The sequence below is a fragment of the Plecotus auritus genome (assembly GCF_963455305.1).
Source record: "Plecotus auritus genome assembly, chromosome: 4".
NCBI lineage: Eukaryota > Metazoa > Chordata > Mammalia > Chiroptera > Vespertilionidae > Plecotus > Plecotus auritus.
Window position 1 is genome coordinate 164,566,787 of NC_137775.1, and position 19,111 is coordinate 164,585,897.

The 19,111-nt window shown below is 40.7% G+C and overlaps 1 protein-coding gene across 2 annotated transcripts in view; it reads right to left on the minus strand.

The window, feature by feature from the left end:
• Positions 1–19,111, minus strand: part of CALCR (calcitonin receptor) — a 74,915-nt gene that overhangs the window by 55,648 nt on the left and 156 nt on the right. For both annotated transcript variants that reach the window (XM_080664612.1, XM_080664611.1), the window contains exon 2: positions 18,829–19,038. In XM_080664612.1, coding sequence (XP_080520738.1) covers positions 18,829–18,835 — 7 coding nt within the window. In that variant the 5' untranslated portion in view covers positions 18,836–19,038. The remainder of the gene's footprint in view (positions 1–18,828; positions 19,039–19,111) is intronic.

The following is a 19,111-nucleotide window of genomic DNA, read 5'->3' on the forward strand; positions in this document are numbered from 1 at the left end:
CACGGAACTGGAGAGAGCAGGAGGCTCGGGTTGCCCCTGGCGATGGAGGAAACCAAGCTTCTAAAGCCCTGGCCTGCCTTGTCCTCCGCTACAAAGTTTCAATTATAGAAGATAAATAAATCCCCCCAAAAATGGCTGCGTCCACGGAACAAGCAGAAGGCTTTGTTCCGCTCCAGGCTACGAAGTTTCAATTGTAGAAGATAAATAAATCCCAGATACCAGAGTCTCCACTTGTGTCGCCGGAGAGGGGGGGGGGGAGGCGTGGCCGGCCTGCAAACCACCACAGGCCCCTCGCCCAGACCGCCCCACGCCCCAAGGGAACCCCCACCCTGATCCGGGACACCCTTCAGGGCAAACCAGCTGGCCCCCACCCATGCACCAGGCCTCTATCCTATCTAATAAAAGAGTAATATGCAGATTGACCATCACTCCAACACACAAGATCCTGCCCCCATGTGGACACAAGATGGTCACCACAAGATGGCCAGCAGGGGAGGGCAGTTGGGAGGGACCAGGCCTGCAAGGGAGGGCAGTTGGGGGCAATCAAGCCTGCAGGGGAGGGCAGTTAGGGGGGATCCAGGCCTGCAGGGGAGGGCAGTTAGGGGTAACCCGGCCTGAAGGGGAGGGCAGTTAGTGGTGAGCAGGCCTGCAGCGGAGGGCAGTTAGGGGCAAGCAGGCTGGCAGGGGAGCAGTTAGGCATCAATCAGGCTGGCAGGGGAGTGGTTAGGGGGTGATCAGGCTGGCAGGCAGAAGCGGTTAGGGGCAATCAGGAAGGCAGGCAGGCGAGCAGTTGGGAGCCAGTAGTCCTGTATTGTGAGAGGGATGTCCGACTGCCCGTTTAGGCCTGATCCTACCCGGTAAACAGGCAGTCGGACATCCCTCATGGGGTCCCAGATTGAAGAGGGTGCAAGGTGGGCTGAGGGACACCCTCCCCCCCCATGCACGAATTTCATGCACCAGGCCTCTAGTCCTATATAATAAAGAGGTAATATGCAAATTGACCATCACTCCAACACACAAGATGCCTGCCCCCATGTGGTCAAAGATGGCCACCCCCATGTGGACACAAGATGGCCACCACAAGATGGCCAGCAGGGGAGAGCAGTTGGGAGGGACCAGGCTGGCAGAGGAGGGCAGTTGGGGGCCATCAGGCCTGCAGGGGAGGATAGTTGGGGGGGACCAGTACTGCAGGGGAGGGCAGTTGGGGGCAACCAGTCCTGCAGGGGAGAGCAGTTAGGGGTGACCAGGCCAGCAGGGGATGGCAGTTGGGGGTGACCAGGCCTGCAGGGGAGGGCAGTTGGGGGCAACTAGGCCTGCAGGGGAGGGCAGTTAGGGGTAACCAAGCTGGCAAGGGAGGGCAGTTAGGGGTGACCAGGCTAGCAGGGGAGGGCAGTTGGGGGTGACCAGGCTGGCATGGGGGGGCAGTTAGGGGTGACCAGGCCAGCAGGGGAGGGCAGTTAGGGGCAATCGGGCTGGCAGGGGAGCAGTTAGGCATCAATCAGGCTGGCAGGGGAGTGGTTAGGGGGTGATCAGGCTGGTAGGCAGAAGTGGTTAGGGGCAATCAGGCAGGCAGGCAGGCTAGCAGTTGGGAGCCAGCAGTCCTGGATTGTGAGATCTGGCCTAAATGGGTAGTCTGACATCCCTTGAGGGGTCCCAGATTGGAGAGGGTGCAGGCTGGGCTGAGGGACACCCCCCCCCCCCGCCATGAACAAATTTCGTACACCGGGCCTCTAGTAGAGAATAACACTGTATTGTATATTTGAAAGTTGCTAAGTGGAACTTCATCATTCTTACAGAAAACAATGGTTTAAAAAAAGTGATGAGCATAGGATCAATCAAAGAAACAAGTAGCTTCCACACTCTCATGAGTTATGTAGCAAGGCCTTTGCCCTTTCGTGGCTTAGCAAAATGATTTATAAGTATTATAAGTCCAGTTGATTGTTTCACCTAATATCACCATTACCTGAAATAAATCCAAAGCTAAATGCTGTGACTCTCCCCCCGCCTCACTTTTAGGAGTGGTGGTGAGTTGATGCCAAGACACTTAGGTACTTGACAAAACTATTTTGAAAAGTTCTACTCACTATTTTTCATGGGTCAAAGTTAATCTTTGAAGAAAGATGTTGGTCTTTGGACATAAGTATTTTTCAAGCCATTTTTATAAATTGGTGCAGCAAGTGAGATTCTCAAACATTATCTCCCGCTCTCGAGTACTCTCACCGTTGTCCCTGCCTAACTATTAACGTGTATAAGTTAACGTCATAACTCTTAACCTCCCTCGGGAGACTCTGCCTTGTTATCTTCCCTGTCTGGTGGCTGACACACCATGTAACAAGCTCTTGCACCCTAAGTCACAGAAAGATAGGAAACTTAACTGTTAAGTTCGTGAAGTTCAAGATAATCATTCTCACAGCACAGCGAACACTGAGTATACACTTGTCTCTCAATACATGATGAGTAGCTATTTAAGCTCCAGATCTCTGATGAACTCAAGAGATGGAACTCTAAATTAGAGTGCTCCGTCTAGAGAAAACCCCTCTGAAAGCAAAGAAATTGCCTTTCCTTCCTCATTTGCTCGCTGTAAGGACTAATATAGTCATACTTCTCTTTTCTCTTTAAAAAGACAGAAACTTCTTATTCTTCAGGATTATGATGAAAATAAAGCTTTGGCTAAGGAATCAGTGATATACCCACTTTTTCTAATCTTCCACTTATAATCCTCCATCCGAAGGAGATGAAGTCACTTATTGAAGAAATTTAAATTAAAAAAAAAAAAAGACAACACGATCAGTGACTTTAGGTATATATACTAGTATGTGCTAGCATGCACTAGTCACTCAACAAGGTCTCTTTTATAGATATGAAAACGATAGGTCCACTTTCAACTTTTATCTTCTCATTAAACTGAGGACCTTTAGCTACTGCCTCCTTTATGCACTGAAGAATCTTACTTTTCATATCATATGGTGATCTTTACAACTTCCATTCCTATTTGTATTTGCTTTAATGTTATTTCGATTGGACTGATATATATACAATAAATTATTTAAAATCTCATCTGATTTTCCTACAGAGAAATTTAAGTGCCACGCTTCCATGGCCAGCATCATCTGAAACACACATCTACAGAATGATGGAGGCATGTTGACATCAATGAATCGGATTGCTCAGGTGTTTATCGTTCCTGGACCTGTGGTATGGAGAGTGAAAGGAAGTTTGGGATTCATGTACAACGGTGGATGATGGGGCAACCAAAAGAAGCTTTGAGTATGACAGAGTGGGGTTCAAGCCCCAACTCCATCACTTAACTAGATGAGGTACTTTAGCTCATGATTTAATCTGAGTTACAGTTTTATGAGCTGTAAAATGAGGATTATGCTCATTATTATAATAGATAGCAGTTATCGACTGCTGTCTGCCTTGTACCATGCTCAGCACTTCCCTTCCTTTCTTTAAAACAGACTCATAGATACAGAGAGCAGCCTGATGGTTGCTGGGGGGAGGAGGTTTGGAGGGGGCTGCATGAGAAAGGTGAAGGGATTAAGAATCACAGATTGGCAGTTACAAACAGGGATATAAAGTCAGTAATATTGTGATAACTATGTATGTGACAGATGGGAACTGGAAATATCAGGGGAAGTACTGTGTAAAGGACATGACTGTCTAACCACAATGCTGGACACCTGGAACTAACACAATATAATACTGAATGTAAACTGTAATTGAAAAATAAAATTTAAAAAATATTTTAAATTAGAATAATTCCTTTTTTTAAAGGAGACTGAAGCTAAGAGTGGTCAAACAATACTAATCAGTGGTATATTCTGTTGTGCACTTGAACGGCAACCCCCTTCCGGCCACAGCAGCAGGGCATCGTGGAGTACAGGGTGCAGGTCCCATGAAATACTAGAAGTGGAAGAACTTTCTAGACTGTGTGCCCATACACGACAAAGCTTAGGTGTGTTGTAAATGGAGAACGCTGCTCTGTAAAAATATATTTATACACTGATAACTTTTTCTTGCAAGTGTAACCTGCTTCCTTGCAGAGTTTTAAAAAACTATACAGTGGTACTTGCTGGCATAAAGGTTAATCTTGGGCAAATTTGAAGAGTTTGCCCTGTGTACCACCCCTCTTTCCCTCAAAGCATTCTTCTCTCTCTTTTGTTTAAAGAGCCCAGATTTTTTTAACTTTATGAATAAATACAATTCTTCTTTCATGTGAGGCAGGGGGCATAGGGTTGATACATTTGTAATTTTAAAATACTTAAAAGAATACAAAGTGCAATCTTTTCAATGGAACATGCCTTTAAATTAGGGGCAGGAGAAACTCCTGACATTGTCTTTGATCTTTGTGGACAGACAGTGCAACTCCATTTAAGCGTGCCTCCACCCTTCTCTATGTGTGTGTTTTAGATGATGATGTCTATTGTGTATCAACATGGGTCATCGGACCAAATTTGAGAACTTCTACTTCAAAGTTCATGGGGGACCCGGGGAAATCATGAACTGAGCAGCAGGCGGACCAGGGCGAGAACGCATGCTCTGCTCTTCGCAGTCCAGGGCAGGCGTTCACACTACGGGCTCTGTAGTTAGGCTGTTTACATTTAAAGCCTGCCTCTGCCGTTAGTTACGTCATCTTTCTTTAAGTCTCTAAGCCTCACCATTCCGTGGGGCTAAAATGGGTATAGTAATAATGTCTGTGCTTATTGTGAGAATTAAATGGAATAATATTTTACCCAAGAACCAACATAAGTTCTCAAAAATGTTAGTTTGTAAATTAACAAAACATATTATTAACTATAATTATTTTATTCCTATTTCTTCTTCTTTTTAATTTATTTAGCTTTTTGGATTTTCAGTTTTCCCATCTGTAAAAATGAAGATAAAAATACCCAACTTTCGGGGTTGTTTTGGAGCATAAATGAAATAATGCATGTTTGTACATAATTTGGCATATATAAGCCCAATTAAAAATAGTCATCATTATTTTTTGTGACATTTCCCATCCCCACTCCCATAGTGCATTCACAGTTGTTAGTTGCTCTTGGTTTCCCCAAACCGGAAAAGGAAGAAAATAATCTCATTCGCTGCCCGACTTCGAACTCGGTTCCAGGCTCCAGCCAATCCCTCTGTCATGTGCCTGAAAACTTACCTGTCCCGTGTAAATGCATCTGAAGGCAATTCCATCAACACATTACCTTGAGAAAGTTTTAAATGTTATTTCATCCAGCACACTGAGAAATCTCAAAAGCAAAACACACGCATGTTTACCACTTAAAAACTCAGCAATGTCTATTTTGGAGCTCTGCTTAAAAGTATTGTGAAAAGAAAAGAAAAAAAGATGAAGACGTTACAACAAAAATATTCCAGCTTGGATACAATGAGTAATGGTAAGACCAGATAACCTTGCTTTCTCTCCTTCCTCAGTCTACATTTTCAGGTGTCCATTGGCCTGGACAATTCAGGGGGTCACCCAAAGTGTCGTTTATCTCTAAGCCTACTGCCCACTAGTGACCATGAAGATTTTCTTTGGATTGCAATCCCCCTTTTTAAAATTTAATATGGAGTGGAGTGTGGCTAGCTGGAAGATTCTGGACAGTCATAGAGTCAAAAGGAGAAATAAACTCAGCCAATGTTGTGATAATCTTGACTCCTCAATGGAGAATGTCCTATTTTTTTCTAGTACTCACCTCTACATCCAAATGTAAAATTGTCTGCTGCACCATAGGATGGAAATGAAATCATAGTTCCCTCTTATTCTTCCCAAAACATGTGATTGAGGGAGTAAGGGAAAGTATCCATGACACTGACAAAGTCGTATCTCTTTTATTTCTTCACCGATGTGGTGAAGGAGTGGGATTAGGACCCATAAGATCTGCTGTAATCATTAATAAGAGCGTGTGCATTAAGCAGTGGAGAAAGGTAAAGGTTGTTCTAGAAGATTTACAAGTGACTGAGAGGAGGGGGAACATGATAGGGAGATGCTACATTCTTTTGAAAATTCCTCAAATATACAAGCAGATCATGGACTAACATAAACTAATATTAGGACTTAAGAATCTGAATGAAGGCTGGGAGTGGATATGCATATGTAAAACTGATGGTGAGAGATAATTTTTGTTGACAAAATCTGGTATATTAAAACTAGGGGTTTTATCCTGAATCATTCAGGCGGGGATTTATAATAAATATGAAGAGGAGCTTAAATGTATGTTTCTTGTTACTCTAAGAGGTGGTACCTATCAAATAACAAAAGACGGCTTAAAAAATTCCTGCCTCTTAAATCAATAAAGTACCAAAGACAGTAGGCTCTATATCATCTTTCAAGGTTCAACATGCTATCCCAGAGGCAGACTGCGTCCAGTCATATCCCTCCAAAGTTAGTAAAGCATTGTTCTTTGGCTTTCTGGCAGAGAAAAATGTAGACAGGGTCTCAATGAATTGTATAACACAATGTTTTAAAACTTCGGGCTTCTGCTAAATTGATTTGACTAATTTACCTATTTAATGGTTACCTAAACAGAATTGAATGACTGTTGCTCCTCTCCGATTAATAACACTGATCAATCTTAAAGAAAAGCATTCAAGATGGGTTTCTGTGTTAAAGATCAAGTGCTTTTTTTTTTCTGTCCTAAATGAATATTTTGCATTACTGAGGGTAATATAGTTATTATTCTGTAATATTTTGAGATTAACAAAGGGCAAAGATAATCCTGAACTACTTTTTCCTTGAATACTTAGAATATAGCATCTTGCCAGGTGGACAGAAGAAATGGTAAGAGTAGATTTTCTTTTCCAGCTAGATTGAAATAAAAAGTTTTTACTTGCATGGTATACACCTTTTTTCCTCCATTCTTTTTACCCAGGAATTTGATTATACTTTCACACAACTTTGGAGGATAAAATCCTTTCACTTTATGATGCATCCATTTCCTTGTCTCTAAAATGATAACCTGCAGCTGGAAAGATCACTTGATTCACAGGGAAACTGGAGAATCTACTGTAAGACAGCCAGGTTCTAGGTCAATATTCTATGAAATGCCCATTATTTTTTGCATTATTCATAAAGTGAGCTGTAATGGTAGAGGGGAAAAAAGAAAGCTTTAGTTTAAGTCATCCTATATAAGAAAGAGGTAATATGCAAATTGACCCTCATGCCCTTGCACAAGATGGCCACCCCCATGTGGTCAAAGATGGCCACCACAAGATGGCCGGCAGGGGAGGGCTGTTGGGGGTGATCGGGCTGGCAGGGGAGGGCAGGTGGGGGCAATCAGGCCAGCAGGGGAGCAGTTATGTGCTAATCAGGCTGGCAGGGGAGTGGTTAGGGGGTGATCAGGCTGACAGGCAGGCAAGTGGTTAGGAGCCAGCAGTCCTGGATTGTGAGAGGGATGTCCAACTGCCGGTCTAGGCCTGATCTCACAGGACATCCCCCGAAGGGTCCCAGATTTGAGAGGGTGCAGGCTGGGCTGAGGGATAACCCCCCCCCCAAGTGCATGAATTTCGTGCACTGAGCCTCTAGTATTATATAATAGAATGCATGAAAATTTTAAAACAGTAAATAAAAGATCTAAAATTAATATCAGAAAAGAACCACAGAAATGGTAAATAAATTAAAAATGTACCAGAGATGGTAAATAAAAATCACTTGCAAAAAAAGGCTGAGGCACTTGAATGTGGAAGTACATACAGACTTTCCTTGGGGTATGTGAGCAGGTCCCTCCCGTGCACAGTACACAGAGTACTGACCGAGTCACCGCACAGGGAACTGAGACCATTTAGAATCCATGGAAAAGAGTTGCCATGCTCCAAAATAGATCTTGGAAAATTTATCATCTCCAAGTGAGTAAATAGGAAACTTGACCATTTTTAGCCTAATTAAAATTCAATGTATTTGTACTTGCCATTTTTAGATCACTTTTTTTTCTTTCTTGTCATTAAAACCATGTATATCATGGGTTTCTGACGAATTTTCATGTAAATAATCAAAATACAGTTTTAAAATTCAATTAAAACCACGTTTCGTAAAGCACCGTGTTTTGCTTTTTTTTTTTTTTTTTTTTTAGATATTGGTGCAACCTTTAAAATAATGAAACAGGTTAAGATTTTGAATTGATCTGCTTTTTATGAATGGGGTGTCAGCTTGGTGGAGCACAATTTCCCCTTCTTGTAAACCACAGAGCAGAGTGGAATACTATTAGCACGGGTACATCCCATGACAGCTGTAGAGATTAACATTTAGAACAATAAGGAAAACCGCTCATTAATTCCTCTTATTTTCTAAGAAAAACAGAGAAGTCCGTGGATCTGCTGTTGAGAGACCTGCAAAAATGCAAAACTGTGCAATATTTTACATCATAATAAATGCCGTTGAAATTGGAACATAAATTTATAATAAGTACATTTCCCTTTTAGAATTTATGTACTCTCTGGAGCCAGAGCTTCTTGGTTTCATTTCCGAACCTGCTGTGGATTAGCTGTGTGTTCTTCCATAGGTCACTTACCTCTCTGTGCGTTCTTCCATAGGTCAGCTTCCTCCTTGTGTCAAGTGGACAATCATAGTACCTACCTGAGAAGGTTGCTGTGAGGATTCAATACATTACAATCTATACAAGGCTTAGGACTCTGCTGCCCCACAGTAAGTTCTATGTAAGTGTTGGCTACTATTACCATTGTCATCATTACTGAAATATTTCAAAGAATCTGTTTTATATTCAAGTTTCTTTAAAAGCTTTGAAAACACACTTTTCTTAAAAACTGGACATTACACTTTGCTGAAGAACAGCTATTGATCAAAGTTTCACAATTGGCTCTATTTCGATTATGGTCCCGTCACTCCCAACACTGAAACTCAATTTCTAAGGATCTACTATGTACCAGTTGGTCATTAAGGATGGGGTGTGTTTCTTATTTCAGTTAGTTTTGCATACTGCAACTTGACATACTTATTAAAAAGTCCCATGAGCAAAGTAGTTTGTGAAAAGTTCTTTAGCATTTAACTTAGAAATGCCTGCCTCCATGAACAGATAATAAGGCAACTAAGTGACAGCTGTGGTTGGTAAACATTGAAGATTCAACAGAGGCCTTGAGCAGTGTCTATAGTAATGATAACTTTTAATTAGATTTTTTAAAAAAAAACCCATATCCTTCAAGGATGCTATGAGTGTTGTAAACTTGGGTGCAGTTTTGCCTTAGCAGGTACTAGACCTATTTACACTCGTGGATATGACACCAGAAGGTCAATCCCACCGTGAGCTTACATCTAAGGGAATATTTAAATTGATCAGCAAGGCACGCTTGCATCAGCACTTAAAATTCCTGCTGTTACTTAACTTTATTTCAGAAAAGGCACATTTCCCAGAGGTTTTCAGTGGGATATTAAGAGTTGGGGCAGCATAAAAGGGTCTGATGGTCACATGCACTACGAAGTGCTGTGGATAGGACAAGATTAAATGACAGAGGGCAGAGCTCTGTGAAGGTATGCGGTGGTGTGTTTCAGTGAATGGAGCCTGATTAGTGTGGTGGAGTGGTGGTACAGGTCACTGAATTACCTCCTGAATCACTGATAATGCAAACATTTTCCCCCTGATGGGAATAAGGGCTCAATCCCCTACCACATTATTTGCAGACAGCAGGGTTTGTAGCAAGAGTTGAAAAAAACACACACACCAGTTGATTTTGGTGGGCAAAGGGAGTTGGGGTGGAGATTATGGAAAGACTCAAGCAGAGGGGCTTTTCCCCAGGAAAGCAGGATTCTGGAACAAATGGGAATACTATGAGTGGCAGGGAAATGAAGAGAAAAGAAGAGACACCAGAGATAGGCCCCGCCTCTTATGCAACGTAGTTCAGGGCCACTCCTATTTACGTGTGTAACTCTCCTCAGGGTCATCTAGAAGTGCATTTATGCAGCCCTTTTTCTGCAAATGCTCATGATTCCCTGCGACTCTGCAAAGTCTTAGGGGAGAGCACTGGACATGGAGTCAGAAGGCTGGGATTCTTAGGGCAGCACTGTCACCTGCTGGTAGTGAAATATGTTGTCTGTGCTTCAATCTCTTTAATGAAAGCACAGGACACCTGATCAATATAATAAGGGTAAAATATTTGAAAATGTCTGCCATCATCTCAAATACTAGGAATGCCTCTTTAACAAGTTAAAGTGCAGCTCCATGGGGCTATAACTTCTAGCTTGATATCTGCTGACTCCAAGTTGCTACTTCCCAAATTTGCCCAGATTATTAAAATTTTAGTAGCTAGGAAAAAAATCCAATTTTCTCATTAACTTTCTATTCACTAAATTAATATATCTAATTTTCAAGGCTATATCTCTTATCATTGGAGGCAACAAAGTTCTTTTCATTTTGAGTGGGAAACAAAGCAACTCAGTAAATTCTTGTTTTTTCCTGAATTGGCCCCCGAGCAACAACTGTCGCTCTCCACTTCGCTGGGGTTTTGCCTGATGCTACCTTTAAGGTCTATATGATGTTAGAAATGAAAAAGTGTTCTAATATTGCCTTGACCTTTTAGCCCTGTGGTGGGTTCAAGGAACGAGGTGCTAAAGCAATTTGCATTATTGTGCTCTCTGTGCCAGGAACGTCTTTGAATCTTGGGCTAAAGAGATTCGATCCATATCAATGTCTGTAGACACCGAGATTTTCTATAATATGCCTTCATGCTTGCAATAATTCTGTCTGTAAGACGGAAGGCTGGAAACAAATAATTATGCCAAAGCCTGGGTTAATTAATGTATGAGCCAAGTCAATTTGAAATTTAAATTTGGCTTTAGTGCACTTTGCCTTTCTTTTTCCCCTGTTGCCCAAGTTGTCTCGTGAATACCCTGCAAGAGAGGAAATTTCCTCAAATGGCAGAGCTTTCCTTGGAAAATTATTGTTATAAAATAGAGATTTTTTTTTTTCATTGTATAGTCCTGGGGTAAGTGCTGTTACTTTTAGGTTCCAGGAAGAGTAAATATAGTTTTCATATTAGGCTGACCCCAAATTCATATCTGTTTACAATAAATACATTTTACATCTATTTAATAGAAATAGGTTTGGGTCAGATGTGAAAGCCTAGAAGGACTATATCACATTTTACCTTTGTATTGATGTGCAGAAAGTTCCTGATTGTGTACCTAGCTACCTAGAATGTCGACTTGACATATAGCAGGAGCCTGGACTATTTCAGGCTATTCCAAAAGGCTGCACTTTTACCATCAGGATAGCCACAGCTCCTGTAGCCCCGCTGAGTTGAAAAGCTGAGCTTAAAGCCCCCAGAAATATCGACTTAAAAGTCCATGCAAAGGGGCTGCTAATTCCATCTGTGAATAAAGGCTTAAATCATTCAAGACAGTATGTATTTATTAGAATAAAAATTTCTCTCAAGTCACTACTGAAATGTCACTTGACGGCAGTTGTGGAATGAGCATAGCCTTTTGGCATCAGAAAAATTTAGATTTGAGTTCTAGCTCATTTCTTCAGAGACAGTGTGCACCCTGGAGAGCGACATAAGCTTCCTGAGCCTCTGTTTCTTCTTCTGTGGAATGGGCTTGATACCATCCCATAGGAGGGTCATGAGAAGTGAGTGACTAAGCATTGTTGTATCCAGGACACAGTAGGGACTCAATGAACTGTAGCTGTTTGTATATACCTATATACATATATAGATATTAAATCTTCACCAGAGGACATGTTTATTGTTTTTATAGAGAGGAACAGTGATGTGAGAGAAAAACATCAATCAGCTGCCTCCCGTATACACCCTGACTAGGGATCAAACCTGCAGCCTAGGTATGTGCCCTGACGAGAATCAAACCCACAACCTTCCGGGGTATGGGAAAACACTCCAACCAACTGAACTACCTGGCCAGGGCAAATCGTAGCTGTTTTTGTTATTATTTTAGTTACGTTCCTAAAGCTGATTATTGGTAATTCAAACCATTTAGGATTAATTGCTTTCAGGGCTCTGGTCCGTACTGAGGAGATGAGAAGGAGTGTCCTGTTTGTTTGTTTTCCTGCTTATAATACCTATAAATTCCACTAGGAAGCTTCAGCCTCGTGCAAGAGGCAGGGGAGAAGGAGAGGTCTATACTTTGTGATTAAGAAAGTGTCAAGGGGCTGATGGGATCGTTCTGCGTGCTTAAGCCAAGCGCTATGTTCGGAATATGTAAGCTATGTCTTAAATGCTTGCTAAAGAAAACAGAGTTGGCTCCTCAAACCGACCCCGACTCAAACTGGAAATAAGAAATGTGAATGAATTATTGATTTAGAGGAAGAAGCCGAGAGAAGGGGCTGCAATCTCTGGGGCAACGGCTAGTTGATATCTTAAAAGAGGAAAAATGTAAGCCTGAATGTGACAAAAATAATTTAAAGATAATAAAAGCATGATAGGTATGGCCACATTTAAGGAAGTTTAACTCATTCCACTAAGAAGCCCTCTTGTGTGTTTTGGGGAATATGGAATAGAAGGATGACTTTGTCCTTTTTATTCTAGCAGGGAAATAACAATGAACAGATATCCACAACAAAAAGGGGAGATAGTGTCATAAGGCAAGTATACAATGGTCTAATGTATGATCCCAAACTGGCATGTTTCCCTGAAATTCAGCCGTGCAACTTTTGAGTGCACAAACATTTTGAGAAATATTTGGATGCTGTAATACTATGATTTCTAGATTGCAATCCTTGAAGAGAGGGGTTTATAAAACACATATTTCCCCCAATCCATATTATAATAAAGAGATTAAGAGTCTAATTCAATGAATGACAAAAGGGACGAATGCTGTATACACAACACAGATGTGCACGTGTGTATTTCTGGAAGCTCTAAGGAAAGAGATATCAGGATGTGATATTACCTCTTGCTTGTGGGGGGGCGGTCATTGGCTATACAGATAAAGCTAAAGAAGGAAGCAGCATGTAAGTTAAACTGGAGTGGATTGTATGATTTCAAAAAGAGGACATAAGGGGTGCATGTCAAGGTGACTGAAATTATTGTGTACATTCAGTGTCTCTGTTTCTTCACTTATTTATCCCTTAATCCACACCTGACCCACTACTGAAACTGTTTATTCCTTATCCTACTTTATTGACTTGTAATGTCCTTGCCCACTTTCTTCTCCATAAAACTGCTTTCTCTGTGTTTCTTCCGTTCATCTAGCTTTTCATCACTGCCTTTTTTGCAGGCTTATTTTCTAACTGTTCCTTTAAAAAAACTGGTCTTTTTCTCTTCTTATTAATATTCTGCCTTTGTTTGTTTTTGTTTACTTTTCTTTTTTTACTTCTTCAAAAGTAAAATTTTCCATTCCTACACACTGATGTCCCCCAAATCTGTATCTCTGGTACAGAATTCTTTCTTGAGCCATACAATTTCTGTATCAACTTCTTCCGGGCATCCTCACATAAATAAGTCAAATGCATCATGTTACAAATTTAAATTCTTTAGCTTCCTTCCCTAAAATATTCCTGTCTGGACTATCTGAATGATATCCATCTCTCCTATTATCTGTACAAGAAACCTGGAATTGATCATAGCATCAGCCATTTCCCAACAATGTTTTCTTTTCTTTTTCTATCTCCAACAAGGTGATCCTAATTATTTCTCCCGTTACTGCAAAGGCTCCAGGCTTCCAGTTCTTTTGTATCTATCCTTTTTTCAGACTATGATTTCCCTTAATTTTCCTTCAGTGATCTACCAGGATGGCAGATCTGACTGCGTCAGTCCTGTATTTTAATTCCTTCTAGGACACCTATTGTCTTCTTGATAAAATGCAAACCCTTCAACCCTGCAGGCACGCAAACCCCATTGTAAGTTGTGCCTTGTAGACCTTGGGACCAACTAAAATATCTGTTATTTCCCTAAATCAATATGTTGTTTCAAGCCTCTAGGGCTTCCGATAGACGTATCCTGTCTGAAACACACGTCATCTCTTCCCCTCCTCCGTCTGTCTTGTTGGTGCAGTGCTGAGTCATCTTCCCTTCCGGTCACGTTCATCGAAAAGCTTCCCCGATGCCCGGCTAGGTGCTGTTCCTGCTTCCAGAACATTCGTGGTGTTTCTCTACTGCAGTACTTACCACACCGGTGTGTAACTGTCTATGGCCTGTCTTCTCCTCCAGTCCTCATAAAACCAGGAGCTGTCATCTGTCACAGTGCCCCCTGACTAGGACATGATAGGCATTTAGTAAATGCTGAGTTTTAAAATATGAGCAAAACCATAAGAATGGATATCTGTTGGATGTGTTATGGGTGAGTGATGAATACATTTTGAAGGATAAAGGCAGGCAAGATTTGAAATGCTGAATTCTGAACTCCCAGACTTGTAAAAGGGAGGGGCTGGGCCTAGGGTTTCGGGAAGAAACCGATGCTAAAGCAGAGCAGCCCTGTGACTGAGGGAGAGCCTGTCCCCTGTCACTCAGACCTCCATGTGGAGGCAACAGAATGCAAACTGAGGTTGCCAGGCCAGGGCATAAGGGTTAAAAGCGCAGTCCATGTTTGTGGCTTCACTGAGGCTGCAGACCTGGAATTAGGTAGCTGTTGAAGTTTGTCATTTGGCTTAGATAAGAAAGATAACATGGGAATTATGTCATGAGGCATCTTTAATGCCAGGCTGAGGCGTGGCTTTAGTCCTCGCTTCCCCAGGCATCACCGAGGAATGGTGAACAAAATGGAAGCTTGGTAAACAAGTCTGGCTATGTTATGTAACACTCAATGCAGCACAGGCAGTCTGAAGGTGACCGAATATTTGGAGGATATTTAAGTATTTTGTAAAGGTTTAAACTAGAGGGGTGGCAATGGAACGATGAGGAAGAAAATGCAGCATTCTTGGGAAAAATTGGGAGTAGCCTGGAGACTTGATAAAAGAGAGACATCCATTTGCAAACAGAACTTTTAAGGAAATAAAACAGTTAAATATTGATTACAAAAACAGAACCTATTTCACCGAGCCAAGTACTTTATTTCTTTGAAAAAATAGCTCCATAGGTTTTTAGAGTGTCTGTGTTATTCTTTGACAAAGAATAGCAATTCCTATGCTATTTTTAATAATGAGAGGCTTTTCATTTGAACAAAGACAGCGTCTTATACCACAGGTGTCACAGGTACCCTGGAGGTCTGATGCAATGCGGGGCAGCAGCTCGGGGGAGAAGCGTAGCCAGCTCCTATGAGGTGGAGTTTTGCCGAGCCAGTCTTGAATAGAGACCTTTAATTGTACTCCTTGATGGACACTTCTTACCCTAAAATTATTTTGCTTTTTATTTTACAAAAATATGTTCTAGACAACACTTCTTTTCGGAAAACAATTCAAGAAAATTGCATTTGGGAATAGATTCTGGTGACATTTTCTACCAATTCTCCCCCCCCCCCCTTCCCAGCCCCTAAATTCTTCACCCTGAATATAAAATTTTAAAGACCTGAAACCTTTCCATATTATCAGTTTTCTAAACCCATAAAGTAAAGCCCAAAATATATTTGAATGTATTTGTGTGTATTGATAGTAGAATTGAAAACAAGTTAATGCCATTGTGACAACATGTTATTATCATTGGTTTTATAATCCTCATTTTACGGACCTCTGTAAGATCATATTAATATTGAAGAGCACACAGTTGTCACTCAAAATAATGCTTTTAATTAAAATTAGAATGGAAGAAAATATCATTCCTGAGTGGAATGATTTTTGATGTATTGGTCATTCTTTATTAGACACAAAATCCTTGAAGATTGGGACATGTCTTATTTTTTTATGTAACATCGGGCATAATGCAATTCTTGGCATATAATAAACAATCAAAAATATTTCTGAATAAATGACATTTAAATAATATAACACTTACATAGAACCTACTATGCACCAGGCACCTACCCAAAGTGACTTACACATATTAACTCATTTAATTCTCATTAGAAAAATTCTTTTTGCAAAGGAAATTAAGGCATGAAAAGGTTAAATTATTTGCCCAAAATCCCACAGCTTCTTAGAAAGTGATGGAGCCGGGCATAAAACCCAGGCAGAGCCATGTCAGAATCTGTGCTCTTTACCAAAACTGCTTTTTTAGAAAAAAATTCTGTCCTTAAATTTAAATATATAAATTATATATGTAAATATGTATTTTGTTACAGTATTGAACTTAGAACAAGAAGAACTGGGTTCAAACACATATTAAATTTACTTGGTTTGTGGCTTTGAGCAAATCTATTAACCGAATGGGTCCTTAATTTCCTCATACATAAATTAGAATAATAGCTGATACCTCACAAAGCTATTGTAAGCTTTAAATAAATAATTTATGTGAACATTCTAGAACATACGCAGCACCCGGGATCTGTTAGTTGGTATGCCAAGGAGAATGGTATTGTTTTTCTCCTTCTCCCCTTTCTTTTTTTTTCATTTTTTTTATTGTTTAAAGTATTACATATAGTAGTACATATATTTCCTTTTTTCCCCCATTGCCTTCTCCCAGCCTCCCCTACCCCCTGTCTCCTTATCCCCTTTCAAAAGGGTACATATTTACACATTACATACCATGACCTTAGCTAAATGAGGTCAGGTTCTATGTTTCATAAAGCATTAATTCCAATATCTCCTATAGGTAGACTTAATTTGTTAAAGCATTTTCTAGACAAATAAGATTCAAACTCAATAGATTGTTTTCTGGAGAAAAAAAAAACACAAATTTTCCCCCAGAAGCTATTATGGTTTAAACATCTACCTAAAAAAGGAATAGAAAAAAAAATCTTTCTTCTAATTGGGAACTCAAGTAGTACATTTTTTTTTTTTAAGAAGGAAAGATTAGACCGGCAATAGAACATATAGCATTTATTTTCACTAAGACCCTCCGACATTAACAGGCTCTATCTACCAAATCCCATAGGAACCATATCAGCCAGTGGTTCCCAATCATGGCTGCACATTACAATCATATTTTTAAAAATATCAAAATATAGACCCCTTCCTCAGATATTCTGATTTATTTGGTATCGGGTAGGGTCTGGGCACCCATTTATATATATAAATATATATATATTTATGTATATTTAAGTTCTTCATTGATTCCAATTTGCAGCCCGAGTTTAGAACACTGGTTTAGGCTATCATTTAAAATATCACCGGTCTCCTATTTCCATTTTGTTTTTACTCTGATAAACACCAACAATAGATAATATCTTCATTCATGTCAACATTGAAAAGAGTCTGAGACATTTACCAAGAACCGAGTTGCCACGGCACTACGATGCTAAGTCATAGCTCCATTTCTTTAACCGACTGCAGCAAATTCTATCTTTATCTATCCATCACTACTCATTATCTAGAGTTCCAAAAAACACAGGAAAATGGGAAACAAGTCGAATTTAGATCAGCTAAATTTCTTTAACTCTAAGCATCATAAAACAATACAACTCTGAGATTATTTATGTGTTCTTATGAGTAAATTATAATAAGGGTTTCATGTTTACTATGCTTAGTATGCTGGTGTGGTCAATAAATAATCTTAGAACATTTTACAATGTGACTCAATATTATTCTTGCAGCTAGAGTTCCTAAAATTAACAGTAGGTTAGAGGCATAGAACCCAAGCAAATCCCAGCTGAGGGATGTTTTGAGCCATGTTAAAATATTGAGTAGAAATGAGTGCCCCCGAGAACACTGAAACTGCAAAGATGTTTTGCAAATCTAATCACCTTGGTTCCTCTCATAAGGCCAGGGAAGAAAACCAGCAATTTTGAATTTTTAAAGCTGAGTTCTTTAGCCAAGCACATAGTAGGCTAGCAAAATGCTACTACAAATTATATTTTATAAATCCCACACCACTAAATGCATTCAATCCTACTTTGTCTTTAATGGTAAGCCAAAGTGGTCCAAGTACATAAAATATTTGCTGTCTCTTATCACCTAAGACAGACTCAAACTTGGACATTCGGCTATTTAAAGATTAGTTTCAGGAACTACAGGGTCACACTTGGGTTTATTTTGAACATTTCACTTTCAATCACCCAATAAATTCAAGAAATAGCCTTGAATAGATGACTTGGTTCAGGTTAACTACAGCCATGATATCGTGAGGGTCTCCTGAAGATCCATAGTGGACCCCTGCCTTCCATATACCACATACTATCAGGTTAAAGCTTTCAGATAGAACTTAATAGATTTTCAAAATAAAGCCGGAGTAATAGGCTAAAATTGAATGACATTGTTGATTTTTGACTCTGGCTGGATTTTCTTAGACTTCAAGCAAAATGGGAAGAATTAATTTGTTAGAGCTTTTCTTGATGTCTCTCACCCCAGCTTGGAAAGAGCATCATGAAAAAGAAGGGAAAAAAAAAAGAGCACCCTTTTGGAAACTATGCACACAACATATTTTTCCTAATAGGTGTGAAGAATGGCTGCTATGCATAAATGATTGTTGGAAAATAATTCTCTGTAAAACACGACTTAACAAGCAACCCCATTCACCACTGTACTCATTCCCAATATCCAGAACAACCATGACACATCACATAGATGCCGACATTGTCTGTTAGTTAATGAACACCATCACTTGCAGCTTCAAAATTTTCATACCCAATACATTGGAGATTAAAACTTTGGAGGAAAATATCCTATTAACCACATAATAGAAGTCACAAACCATCAATAGGAAACCCTAAGTTTCCCAGGACCACCATCTTTTCTTTAACCAGGTGAAGTGACGCAGATGAAAACTAGGCTGACCCTCCATCAGAACCTCAACCACCACCATCCAACAGCAGTTCTGCAGCCAAAACAACACAAGGTCCCTCGGACAGCAGCACTGTCCACCCTCCCTGGGACCACCCCCAAGCTCACCCCCAGACCCTCCTTACCTTTCATGCTTTGGCTGGGCAGCTGGACTCAGCTCAGCAGAAGGGAAGGGGCTTCTCAGGTGGTGCCTCCAGGCTCTGAACTCCAGCGCTCAACTGCTGCCCGAGAGGCCAGGTGCTGGGCGAGGCGCGGGTGGCGCGCACCTCTCCAACCCAGGAAGGTCCGCCGGCGAAGCGGCGCAGCCCACCCAAAATTTGGGGGGGCTGCCTCTCCTAGTTTGAGATGAAAGCAAACTGCGTTAGTCTCCAGCCCTTCTTTTCCTGGCCCCCTCTCGATTACCTGACA